This window comes from Symphalangus syndactylus, chromosome 22, assembly GCF_028878055.3.
Source record: "Symphalangus syndactylus isolate Jambi chromosome 22, NHGRI_mSymSyn1-v2.1_pri, whole genome shotgun sequence".
Taxonomy (NCBI): Eukaryota; Metazoa; Chordata; class Mammalia; order Primates; family Hylobatidae; genus Symphalangus; species Symphalangus syndactylus.
The window spans coordinates 12,312,075-12,324,860 of NC_072444.2; the positions used below are offsets into that span (position 1 = coordinate 12,312,075).

The following is a 12,786-nucleotide window of genomic DNA, read 5'->3' on the forward strand; positions in this document are numbered from 1 at the left end:
ATGTCAGCTCAGGGAAGCCCAGAGGCTAATCCTAGGTGACAGCTGAGGGTGTCAGATAAGAGCAAGGCCAGACTCCGGTTCTGGAGCAGTGAAGGACATAGCAGAGCTATGACCCAGCAGCAAGGCCCAGGTTATTGGAACTGGGCCCAGTCATACAGGGTGGCACAGGCACCAAGTAGCCAATAATAATAATAAAAACAATAACAATGATTTGTGTCTACTGGACATTTAGTCATGTTCTATGCCAGACACTGGGCCAAGAGCTTTATATGTGGAAACTCATTTAATCCTTAAAATAACCTTGTGAAGAAGGTACATCCAAAACCCCATTCTTCTAGGCCAGGTGCAGTGGCTCACACCTGTAATCCCAATATTTTGGGAGGCTGAGGCAAGAGGATTGGTTGAGGCCAGGAGTTCAAGACCAGCCCAGGCAACATACAGAGACCCTCTCTCTGAAAAATAAAACAAAAACCCATTCTCCCCACTGCCCGGGGACACATCACTAATGAGCGTGATGGGTGCCTAGGATGCTGAGCACCTGGATTTCCCAGCTCATTCCCTAAATGCTGCACAATCAGGGTAACTGTGCCCTGAGCCTAAGAGGCAGTAGTGAACTGGCCCATCATGTCCACTGATGAAGGACACATTGCCCCAACACAGGGGAGAGGTGGTTTCTGGATCAGCAAAGCAGGGAGGATGTTACAGGGTTGACTTGTTCCCAGCGCGCTGGTCACTTGCAGCAAGATGGTGTTCTCTCTCTACCTTGCTTCCTTTACCCACAAGCTATTTCTTTGCAGACTTATATGCACAATGCGGTGTTGGCAGGAGGCGTGGCTGTGGGTACCTCGTGTCACCTGATCTCTTCTCCATGGCTTGCCATGGTGCTGGGTCTTGTGGCTGGGCTGATCTCCATCGGGGGAGCCAAGTGCCTGCCGGTAAGAAACTAGACAACTAACCCTCTCTGCTTTGGCTGAAGGCCAGCAGGACGCTGGGACCTGATGGGCCACTGTGCAGTGCACAGCTGCATTAGGCAGGTGTTGGCGCATTCTCTTGTTGGCTTCAACGCCTGGTGAGGGATCCATCCTGGCTCGGTGGTGCATTTGTTAGGATGCTGGGGAGCAGGTGGCAGAACCCATTTGAGCTTGCTTGGGCATTGGGGAGAATTTGTTATCAGGCTACTGGGGTGTCACAGAACTCAAGGACAGGGACTGGAGTGTTGTGGGGAGCCCAGAAGCCCCTGTTTTACTTCTTTCTTTGCTTTTCCTGAATATCTGCTTTATTCTTACTCTGTAGACCTGCTTCCTCCTCTTTCACCCCACATTGTGGGCTGTAGTCTTTTGCTTCAAGAAAGCAGCCTGGTGGATGGAATCTCTTGGCCCCAATCCCAAATTCTCTGGAGAAGGGGCTCTTTGGTTTAACTTGGATAATGTTGTCTTCAGCTGGGGGTGGGCACATCGTGCATATGTCACTGCTGCTGGGGAACCACGTGGATGATGTGAGAGGAGCAGTACCCAGAAGAGGGAGTGCTGGGCTGATGGTCCAGGTCGTGTCTACTTCTGATTGTTTAATTCTTCTTCTAAGTGGATGGATCTTTCCCCAATACTCAGCAAATCCTGATCATTCCAGAAGACTTCATTATAGCCAATTGGTTATAATGTGCTTCTCTAAGAGAAATATTTAGGGACAACAAATCTTCATGGGTTTGAAGGCTTGATGGAGGAAAAAGGAGTAGATTTTCGAAGGCTGGATTTGGATGAACAGTGGCTATTCAGGGAGTCCATTTCAACCTAAAATTAGGAAAAACTGGCCAGGCGCGGTGGCTCACGCGCTTTGGGAGGCCAAAGCGGGCAGATTGCCTGAGGTCAGGAGTTCAAGACCAGCCTGGCCAACATGGTGAAACCCATCTCTACTAAAAATACAAAAATTAGCCAGGCGTGGTGGCAGGCACCTGTCATCTTAGCTACTCAGGAGGCTGAGACGCTAGAATCACTTGAACCTGGGAGACAGAGGTTGCAGTGAGCCGAAATCGCGCCACCGCACTCCAGCCTGGGCGACAGAGCAAGACTCTGTCTCAAAAAAAAAAAAGTGGTCCATATACACAGCGGAATATTATTTAGCCATAACAAGAATGAAATGCTGTCATTTGCAGCAACATGGATGGAATTGGAGGTCATTAAAAAATAAAATAAAATAAATAAGGAAAAACGTATCAATACTTTGATTTGGCCAAAACCAGGGCAAATCTGATTTTCATCTTTGCAAGGGGAACAAATTTCGTTTATCTCCTCTGGCTTTGAAACCCTGAAATGAAAGGAGGAAGGGCAGAAAAAAGAACACATAGCAAGTTATCATCAGGCTCAGCCCCATCGCGTTCCCTGAGCCTGTTTCCTTGACTTCATCACTGGCAAGACTGTTCAAAAATGATTCACTCATTCATTCATATATTCATTCATTCATCCTTCCTTCACTCAACACATACGTTTTAACACTCATCTTGCTTTTCAAGCTATAGTTTAGTGAGGGAAATGGAGAAACACAATACAGTGTGAGAACAGCTACAGGGCACATCTAAGCTAGCCTGGGATGGGTCCGGAAATGCTTCCTGGAGCAGAGGAAACAGTTAACAGCCAAGTGCCGACAGATAAGTAGTATTAGCCAGGCAGAGACATGGGGAATGTATTCCAGGCAGAAGGAACAGTATGTATGAAAGCTTATTGGTAAGAAAAGTGTGTGGCCCAACCAGGAAACAGGCATTCTAAAGGCATAGGGTCCACCCAGGAGCGTGGTGGACCCAGATCCCTGAAAGATGGGAGGTGCTCAGGCACACTTCCTGGGCTAGTTGAGGAGTCTGGATTTTTATTTTTTGTTTATTATTTATTTTTTGAGACAGAGTCTTGTTCTGTCACCTAGGCTGGAGTGCAGTGGTGCAATCTCGGCTCACTGCAACCTCCACCTCCCGGGTTCAAGTGATTCTCCTACCTCAGCCTCCTGGGTAGCTGGGATTACAGGTGACCACCACCACGCCTGGCTAATTTTTGTGTGTGTGTGTTTTTTGTTTGTTGTTGTTGTTGTTGTTGAGACGATGCCTCGCTCTGTTGCCCAGGCTGGAGTGCAACGGTGCGATCTCGGCTTACTGCAAGCTCCGCCTCCCGGGTTCACGCCATTCTCCTGCCTCAGCCTCCTGAGTGGCTGGGACTACAGGCGCCCGCCACCACACCCGGCTAATTTTTTGTGTTTTTGGTAGAGACGGGGTTTCGCCATGTTGGCCATGCTGGTCTTGAACTCCCGACTTCAGGTGATCCGCCCACGTCGGCCTCCCAAAGTGCTGGGATTACAGGCGTGAGCCACTGCGCCCGACCTGGATTTTTATTCTGAAGACTAATGGGGATCCTAAGGAAGGAACCAGCCTGATTGGATTTGCACATGTGTCCACATCTGCTGGCTCACGGCTGTGTGGGAGGCTGAGTGATGGGGAGGAAGGATTATTGCGTAGGGATCTGGAGGTGTGGCCTCATGCTTTGTTTCTAACCAGCTGTGTTGTCTTTGGGACGGTGCTTAAATTTGGGCTAGACCAGTGGGTCTCGGTCACCCCCCAGGGGACATCTGACAATGCCTGGAGGCGTTCTTGGTTGACAGAGTGGGGTGAGGGCTGCTACTGGGAGCTTGTGGGGAGAGATCAGGGATGCTGCTTGACATCCTACAGTGCACAGAGCAGCCCCCACCACAAGGAATTATCAGCTGAAATTGTGAATAGTGCCTACACTAGACCCTTGCTACTCAAAGTGTGGTCTGTGGACCAGCAGCATCGGCATCACCAGGGACCTTGTTAGAAATGCTCTTAGACCCCACCCCACATCCACTAAAGCCAACTCTTCATTTCAACAAACTCCCCGATGATGTGAGTGCACATTCAAGTCCGAGAAGGGCTTCTTTGAGGTGAGCCTTAGTGCCCATCCCCCTTTGGTGCCCTGGATACCAATGGTGTGTGAAAGGGGTGGGTAGGGAATATGGGTCTCTCCTGCCAGTCTGCTTATAATAACACTTGTCCACAGGTGTGTTTTAACAGAGTGCTGGAGATTCACGACAGCCACGGCGTGCACTACACCTTCGGCTTGCCGGCTCTGCTTGGAGAGATCACCTGCGTTGTGCTGGTGGTGCTTCGTACCGTCTGGCCCGGCAATTACATGTGGGTCACTGGGCTTACCCCCTATCCCCTTAACACTCCCCTCCAACTCAGGAAGAAATGTGCACAGAGTCCTTAGCTGGGGCGTGTGCATTCAGGGCCAGGTGCTCAGTAGGCTTTGGTGAATATTTATTGGCTGATTTATTCAGAAATTCTGTCCAGCCCCTACCTTGGATGGATTTATCACCTCTCCAGGCCACCTCTTCTTTCCAAATAGGGCAGCCTAGGTGTAGGACAAAGACGCGAAATCTGAGACCCCACAAACACAGAGCAGGTCAAATAGGCCCAAGCCAATTGAGACTGTGGTTCAGGTCATGATGCAGAGCTTTGCTGTGGACCTGCTCCCACTGCATATTGGCTGGGCATGTGGCTTAACCTTTCTCGGCCTCAGTCGCCCCATTGTAAGTGGAGATAATGATACTATCTCCCCTCACAGGGCTGTTGGGATGCTACTGGATTTAATAAGCTAATGCAGGAACACGCTAAGCACAACCCATCCCTGAGGCCCAGAGAGGGGTGGACCTTGGCTGAGGTCTCTCTGTGAGGTGGGAATGTGGGCCTCCAGACCAGAGGTAGGTCCTGTAGCCCCTAGACAGTGGACAGCAATGGTCAGTTTGACACACCAGAGCTCTAGCCATTACCTCCTGGATGTTGTGTGAATATTTTCTGGACATGGCTTATATAAAATGAAAAAGTGAATTGGGCACGATATAGGGATAGATTTTTAGAGATGAACTGATAGCATGATGATAATCACATTCACTGATAACATTTACTACTGTTATTGACTGCTTTAAAAGTGTTGGGCATTGTGCTAAAAACCATTATATGCATTATCTCCTTGAATTCTCACAACCGCCTACTGAGGTATTCTCAGACTCTAAGAAATGAAATTTAGGAGAAGTTATCTGCCCAAGGTCACTCGGCTGGAACCTGGCTGTAAAAATGGCTGAAGCAGGTGATGAGGAGCTGATGTGTTTGGAGGTGTCTCAGAGAAATCATGGAGGCGCTGGGGTTCCTTCTGGTTCTTGGATGCCTTCTACAGAGACAACTGTAGCCCCACATTATAGGGAGAACGTATCAGTGGGTGAGAGATCCTTGCTTGGGATGAGGAGGGGATGGCCTGTGTGAAGCAAGGCGCCTCTGTAATGGGTTCCAGTGATGTGTCTGCCACTATCTTAATAACTGTGCAATTCTAAGCAGAACCTTTCTTCTCTCTGGGCTTGAGAGTTCCCCTCTGTAAGATGAGGACTTGACCTAGCAAGGTCCCACTCAGATGCCTGCAGAGAACAGGCAGGGGAAGTTAGAAAAAAAAAAAAAAGCCAGTGAAGGAAGGGAAGCTCTTCAGCTTGCACCCACCCTCACAGTGCAGGGACCCAGGCTCAGTGTTGCCAGATCCAATGACTTCTCAAGAGCTCAAAATCTAGAGTTTTGCATGTGCTCTCCCAAGTACTGGCAGAAAATTCAAGATTGTTAGTAACACTGTGTGGCTAAATTCTGCTTGTGGGCTGCCGAGCTTCCCAATTCTGTGATTCTGTGGTTCTCTGGAAGCATTGGTTCTCCACAGCACCTGCATCACATGGAAACTTGTTAGAAATGCAAGCCCTACTTACGGCCCCACCCCAGATCTACCCAGTTAGAAATCTGAGGGTGGGACCTATCAGTCCATGTTTGAACAAGCCCCACAAGTGTTCTTTTGCAAGCTCAAATTTTAGAACCACTGACCTGTAGCCAAAAAAGAAAAAGCCAATCAGTGGTTTGCTGGTAAAGGATTAACTTAACAACTGGCTTTCCAAGAAAATAAAGCCTTGATTGGTAGCACTTGCAATTTCTATGGTACAAACGCTTCCCACGTGACTGAGTTCAAGCCATCAAGGAGACATCACTGCACATGGACTTGGGAAGAGATGAGAACAGTCAGCTCACTGAGCCTATGGGAACTGGCTCCAGCACATCTCTGCAAGTCAACTCTCATCAGGGTGAGTGAGTTGAGGACCAAGAAGCAGTTATCCTCTTGCCTTTGCAGGACCCAGGCATAGGGAAGGGCATAGTGATAGTGATGATCTCTCTTCCGGAGGCCTTTGGTCTGCTGAGAGTAAAAGGCGTGGACTTCACCAGTCGTGAAACCAGTCACGCAGCCTTAGTCCTGGTACTCAAACTCTCTAAATCTCAGTTTTCTATCTGTAAAATGGGAAAATAAGACCTATGTCACAGGGTTGCTGTGCAGATTTAGCAATAGAACATAGCCCCTTTCTTCATGATGACTGATGCTGCATCAGTATGAGGACGTCTCTATGTAATGGAAAGATGGAGAGAGGATTAAGTGCAAAGTCACAACACTTAATGGGAACTGTGGATTAGCTACTTGGTGGCATTGGGCAAGTCAGTTGACTTTGCATTAATTCCACGAACAATATTTCCCAATTTCCTGTTCAGATGAGCATATGTGATTGAGTCAGATGCTGTGATCAGAGCCAGGATGGAGCATTTCCCACAAACTGTGGGATTTTTAAGTGATGGGAAGGCACAGTGAAATGGCATTGAATCATGCAGTTGCAGATAGTCTTTTTCAGTTCTCAGTCCTTTGATTACATCAGGGAGAAAAGAAAGTCCCCACTTGGGCTGAGAATCTCTGCACCCTTCTAGCTCTTGTTAACCACTCTTTTGAATAGCAGAGAAAACCTCAGACTGCCATATCTGGGAGAGATTTTAGCAACATTTTGTTTTCATTGTATCTCTTTTTACAGCTACCTCCCATTTCCCTTCTATTTCAAGCTAGTAACACAGTTTTCTTTTAAATTCATTTATTTAAATGTAAAAATAAGTCTATTTGGAGAAAATAAAATTTTTAATAGCATCTCTGGAATGCCAGTATGGCTAAATTCATGAATGTTGTCCTCAAATCCTGAAATCTGGGAAGCATCTGGCCAAGCTTTGTGGACAGGCCTGCCTAGTTTGAATCCCAAGAGCCACCCATTCCAAGCCACAAAACATTGGAATTCTTGGTTCACTTCCCTAACCTGAACTTGCCCTCTGTGAAACAGGGACACTAATAGCTCACTCACAGGGCTGCTGTGAGGACATGTGTTGAGCTGAGGGTCTGGCCAGGGGAGACCCCGTGCAGGGAGACTGTTATCGTGGTGATGAACTTCTGCTTCATTCGTTTCTTTTTCCAGGCAGCATCATATAGAATGAGTTGTCGGGTGGCAGTCAGCAGGTTTGGGTTTATCTTCTATTCTGCCACTTATTACTTAAAAAAAAAAAAAAAACCCAACTTACATAGTATAAGCTATATCCAGAAAAGTGCAAATATCATACAAGTACCATTTGATGAATCTTCTGATATCCCCACATAACCAACACCCAGAACCTCTTCTTGTCTCATTCCAGGATAATCACTAACCTGACTTCTAACAGCATCGGTCAGTTTTGTCTGTTTTTGTACATTATATATGTGATGGTTTGAATGTGTCCCCCAAATTTCATGTGCTGGAAACTTAATCCTTCAATTCATATGTTGATGGTATTTGGAGGAAGGGTCTTTGGGAAGTAATTAGGATTAGATAAGGTCATGGGGTGAGGTATGATGGCACTGGTGACTTGTAAGAAGAGAAAGAGAAATCTGAGTTGGCGTGCTCTTGCCCTTTCACCGTGTGATGACTTCTCCATGTTATGATGCAGCAAGAAGGCCCTCACCAGATGGTGGCACCATGCTTTTGGACTTCCCAGCCTCTAGAACTGTGAGCTAAATAAATTTATTTTCTTTATAATCACCCAGTTTGATATTTTGTCATAGCAACAGAATATGGACAAAGAAAGAAAATTAAGGCAAGAAGTAGAGTTTTTACTGTAACAGATTCCTGAAAATGTGGAACTGGCTTTGGAACTGGGTGATGGGAATAGGTTGGAAGAGTTTTGAGGAGCAGGCTAGAAAAAGCCTGTATTGTCAAGAATGGAGCATTAGGCCAGGCACGGTGGCTCAGGCTTATAATCCCAGCACTTTGGGAGGCTGAAGCAGGTGGATCACCTGAGGTCAGGAGTTCGAGACCAGCCTGGCTAACATGGTGAAACCCTGTTTCTACCAAAAATACAAAAAATTAGCTGGGCGTGGTGGCACATGCCTGTAATCCCAGCTACTCAGGAGGCTGAAGCAGGAGAATCACTTGAATCCAGGAGGCAGAGGTTGCAGTGAGCTGAGATCATGCTATTGCACTCCAGCTTGGGCAACAAGAGCAAAACTCCATCTCAAAAAAAAAAAAAAAAGAAAAAGAAAAAGAAAAAGAATGGAGCATTAAAGACAGTTCTGCAGTTCTGGTGAGGGCTTAAAAGAAGACCCCAGAACTAGGGAAAGTCTGGAACTTCTTAATGGTTACTTAAGTCGTTGAGATCAGAATGCTGATAGAAATATGGCTGGTAAAGGCCATTCTGATGAGGTCTCAGATAGAACTGAAGAACCACGTGTTGGAAACTGGAGCAAAGGTCATCCTTTTTATAAAGAAGCGAAGATCTTAGCTGAACTTCATCTGTGCCAGAGTTATTTATAGAAGGCAGAAAATCTGTAGGTCAGCCATGTTGTAGAGAATGAAAGAACATTTTCAGCTGAGAAAACTGAGAGTGTGACCAAGCTACCGATTGATAAGAAAACTAGTACACATAAATTAGCCAGGCGTGGTGGCGGGCGCCTGTAGTCCCAGCTACTTGGGAGGCTGAGGCAAGAGAATGGCATGAACCCAGGAGGCAGAGCCTGCAGTGAGCCGAGGTCACGTCACTGCACTCCAGCCTGGGAGACAGAGCAAGACTCTGTCTCAAAACAAAAAAAAAAGGAAGAAAGAAAATTAGTATATATAGAACAAAGCCAGAGGCCGTTCATCAGGACAAGGGAGAAAAACTCCAAAGCCATTTCAGAGATCTTCAAGACTGCCCCTCCCATTACTGGCTCAGAGCTCTAAGAGGGCAGAATGGTTTGGAATGACCAGCTGCTGCCCAGGGCTGCCTTGGGTCTCTGCTCCCCACATTTCTGGTGCAGCATTCTTCAGCCATCCCAGCTGTGGCTGAAGTGGCCACAGGTGTGATGTGGAAGGTAAAAGTCATAAACCTTGGCAGCATACACATGGCACTAATTTTGCAGGTGTGCAGAATGCAAAAGCTGAGGGGGCATGCCTTCTTCCACCTACATTTCAAAGGAGGCTGTGAACAGCCACCATAGAGAGCCCCTAGTAGAGCAGTGTCTAGTGGTGCTATAAGGGTGGGGCCACTGCCAAGACCCCAAAACAGTAGAGCTGTCATAGTGCAATGCCAGCTTGGGAGAACTGCAGGCATGAGACTCCAACCTGTGAGAACTGCAACATGGGCAGAGCCCAGCAAAACCACAGGGGCAGGGCTCCCCGAAGCTTCGGGGTCCAAATTCCATAGTGTGTCCAGAAGGTGGCACATAGAATAAAAGATCGTTCTGAAGGTTTAAGGTTTAATGTTGTTTTCTATGTTGGGTTTTGTACTTTCTTGGAACCAGTTACCCTTTTTCCCTTGCCTCTTTTTCCTTTTAGAATGGGAATGTCTGTCCTATGCCTGTTCCACTGTTGTATTTTGGAAGTCGCTAACTTGTTTTGACTTTATAGGCTTACAGACAGAGGGAATCTCCCGTAGAATGAATTGTACCTTAAGTCTCACCCACATCTGATTTAGATGAAACCATGGACTTTGGACTTTTCAGTTGGTGCTAGAACAAGTTAAGACTTTGGGGGTTGTCTAAGTATGGTGTTTCATGCCTGTAATCCCAGTGATTTGGAAGGCCGAGGTGGGAGGATTTCTTGAGCCCAGGAGTTCAAGACCAGCCTGGACAACATAGTGAGACCTGTCTCTACAAAAAATAAAAATAAAAAAATTAGCCAGGTATTGTGGCATGTGCCTGTAATTCTAGCTACTCAGGAGGCTGAGGTGAGAGGATCACTTGAGCCCAGGAGTGTGAGGCTGCAGTGAGCTATGATCGTGCCACTGCATTCCAGCCAGGGCAACAGAGTGAGACTCTGTCTCTACAAATAAAATAAAATTAAACTTAGCTGGATATGGTGGCACACATCTGTAGTCCTAGCTACTCAGGAGACTGAGACAGGAGGATTACTTGTGCCCAGGAGTTTGAGGCTGCAGTGAGCTATGATCATGCCACTTCATTCCAGTGTGGATGATAGAGCAAAATCCCATCTCTAAAAAAAAAAAAAAAAAAAAAAAAAAAAAAAAAAAAAAAGGCTTTGGTGCTATTGGGATGAATTTTGCATGTGAGAAGGACATGCATTTTGGGGGCTGGGGCAGAATGCTATGGTTTGAATGCATCCCTCAAATTTCATGTGTTGGAAACTTAATCTCCAAATTCATATGTTGATGAAATTGGAGTTGAGGCCTTTGGGAGGTAACCAGGATTAGATAAAGTCATCAGGGTGGGGCCCCTATGATGAGACTGGTGGCTTACAAGAGGAAGAGAGACCTGAGTTGACATGCTGTTGCCCTCTTGCCATGTGATACCGTCTGCCATGTTATGGCACAGCAAGAAGGTCCTCAACAGATGCCAGCAGCATGCTCTTGGACTTCCCAGCCTCCAGAACCATGAGCTATATATACTTATTTTATAAATTACCCATTCTGTGTTATTCTGTTATAGCAACAGAAAATGAACTGAGATAATATACGTGGAATCATACAGTAAGTCTGTGCTTCTGTATGCTGCTTTTACTCAACATTGTAGTTGTGAGATTCATCCAGGTTGTTAAGCATTGCTGTACCCTTTTTCCACTGGGATATAGTGTTCTGTCATGCTTGGGTCTTAATTTATAAAGGTGACAGAGTGGCATTTTCTTCCAGTATTATTGGAAGGTAAGTTTTGTTGTTCACAGTTCGCCTGTAAACAAGAGGCAGAACACATCATGCAGGGCCACACAAAACTATCACCCAGGGACCAGGCAGCAGAAAGAAAGGGGGAACTGGGACTATGCCTTTATGAAAAAGAATGGTGGGAGAGTAACTGGGTGAGGGCATCCACTAATGGGCAGGAAGTGAAAACACATGTTAGAATTTGTAGCTGAGGGGGTTATGAGTTTCCCATGCCTGAGAAAGCTGACTTGCAAGAAAATGAGATAAACAACTTTGGCCATTAGTGTGGCCCTGTGATAAATGAATGCCAGATAGACAAATAGAGAATCTAAGAAAAGATAGTTGGAACAAGTGTTCCATTATGTGAATGCAGCAGAATTTATTTATCCGTTATTGAGGAGGATTTGGGTAGTTTCCAGTTTGGAGCTATTATGAATATTCTAGTATTGCTCCTATGAACATTCTAGCACTTTTATTTTTGGAGCACACGAATGCACTTCTGTTGATTATATGCCTAGAAATGAAATTGTTGAATTATACAGTATTCACACAGTCAGCTTTAGTGGCTACTGCTAAACAATTTTCTCTAGTAATTTGCACCAATCTAATCACCAGTGGTGTATAGAAGCTCCTTTTACTCCACATTTTGCCAACATTTGGTGTTTTCCTTCTTTTTGATTAGTCATTTAGCAATCAAACCTATTGTTTAAATTTTGATATCTCCAATAACTAACTAAATGGAACACTTTTCATATGCTTTTTGGACAGTTGAATATCTTTTCTTGTGAAATGTCTATTCCAGTTAGTTTGTCCATTTTCTATTGTGGTGTTCTGTCTTTTTCTTATTGATTTGTAGGAATTCCTTACGTATCCTGGATATGAATCCCACTTTGTGGGTTACCTTTTTCCTTCTTTCTTTCATTATGAAACAGAGTCTCCTTCTGTCACCCAGGCTGGAATGCAGTGGTGCTATCTCAGCTCACTGCAACCTCTGCCTCCCAGGTTCAAGCAATTCTCATACTTCAGCTTCCTGAGTAGCTTAGATTACAAGCACGTGCCACCATGCCCAGCTAATTTTTGTATAGACAAAATAATTTTTGGTAGAGACTGGGTTTTGCCATGTTGGCCAGGCTGATCTTGAACTCCTGGCCTCAACTTTGGCCCACCTTGGCCTCTCAAAGTGCCAGGATTACAGGTGTGAGCCACCATGCCCAGCCCACCTTTTACTTTCTTAATGGTGTCTTTTGAACAAGAGAGGTTCTTAATTTTAATATAGCCCAATTTATCATTGTTCCCTTTATGTTTAGTTCTTTTATGTCCTGTTTAAAAATTTTTGCAGCTGGCACGGTGGCTCACACCTGTAATCCCAGCACTTTGGGAGGCTGAGGCTGGTGGATCACAAGGTCAAGAGATCGAGATCATCCTGGCCAACATGATGAAAGCCTGTCCCTACTAAAAATACAAAAAAATTAGCTGGGCATTGTGGCTCTTGCCTGTAGTCCCAGCTACTCGGGAGGCTGAGGCAGGAGAATAGCTTGAACTCGGGAGGCAGAGGTTGCAGTGAGCTGAGATCACGCCACTGCACTCCAGCCTGGCGACACAGCAAGACTCTATCTCAAAAAAAAGAAAGAAATTTTGCAAGGTCATGCAGATGTCCCCCTGAATTTTTTTCTAAAAATCACTTAATATTAGATCAATGAATTGAGTAATTGACTCCATTTTTCAGTCATTCAACAAACATT

The 12,786-nt window shown here is 45.8% G+C and overlaps 1 protein-coding gene across 12 annotated transcripts in view; it reads left to right on the forward strand.

Annotated features, from left to right (window-relative positions):
• Window positions 1-12,786, forward strand: part of RHCE (Rh blood group CcEe antigens) — a 68,591-nt gene that overhangs the window by 39,196 nt on the left and 16,609 nt on the right. For 9 of the 12 annotated variants that reach the window (XM_063631561.1, XM_055261112.2, XM_055261117.2 and 6 more), the window contains 2 exons: window positions 798-935; window positions 4,053-4,186. In XM_063631561.1, coding sequence (XP_063487631.1) covers window positions 798-935; window positions 4,053-4,186 — 272 coding nt within the window. The remainder of the gene's footprint in view (window positions 1-797; window positions 936-4,052; window positions 4,187-12,786) is intronic. The other 3 variants (XR_008653805.2, XM_055261113.2, XM_055261118.2) reach the window with 2 other exon arrangements.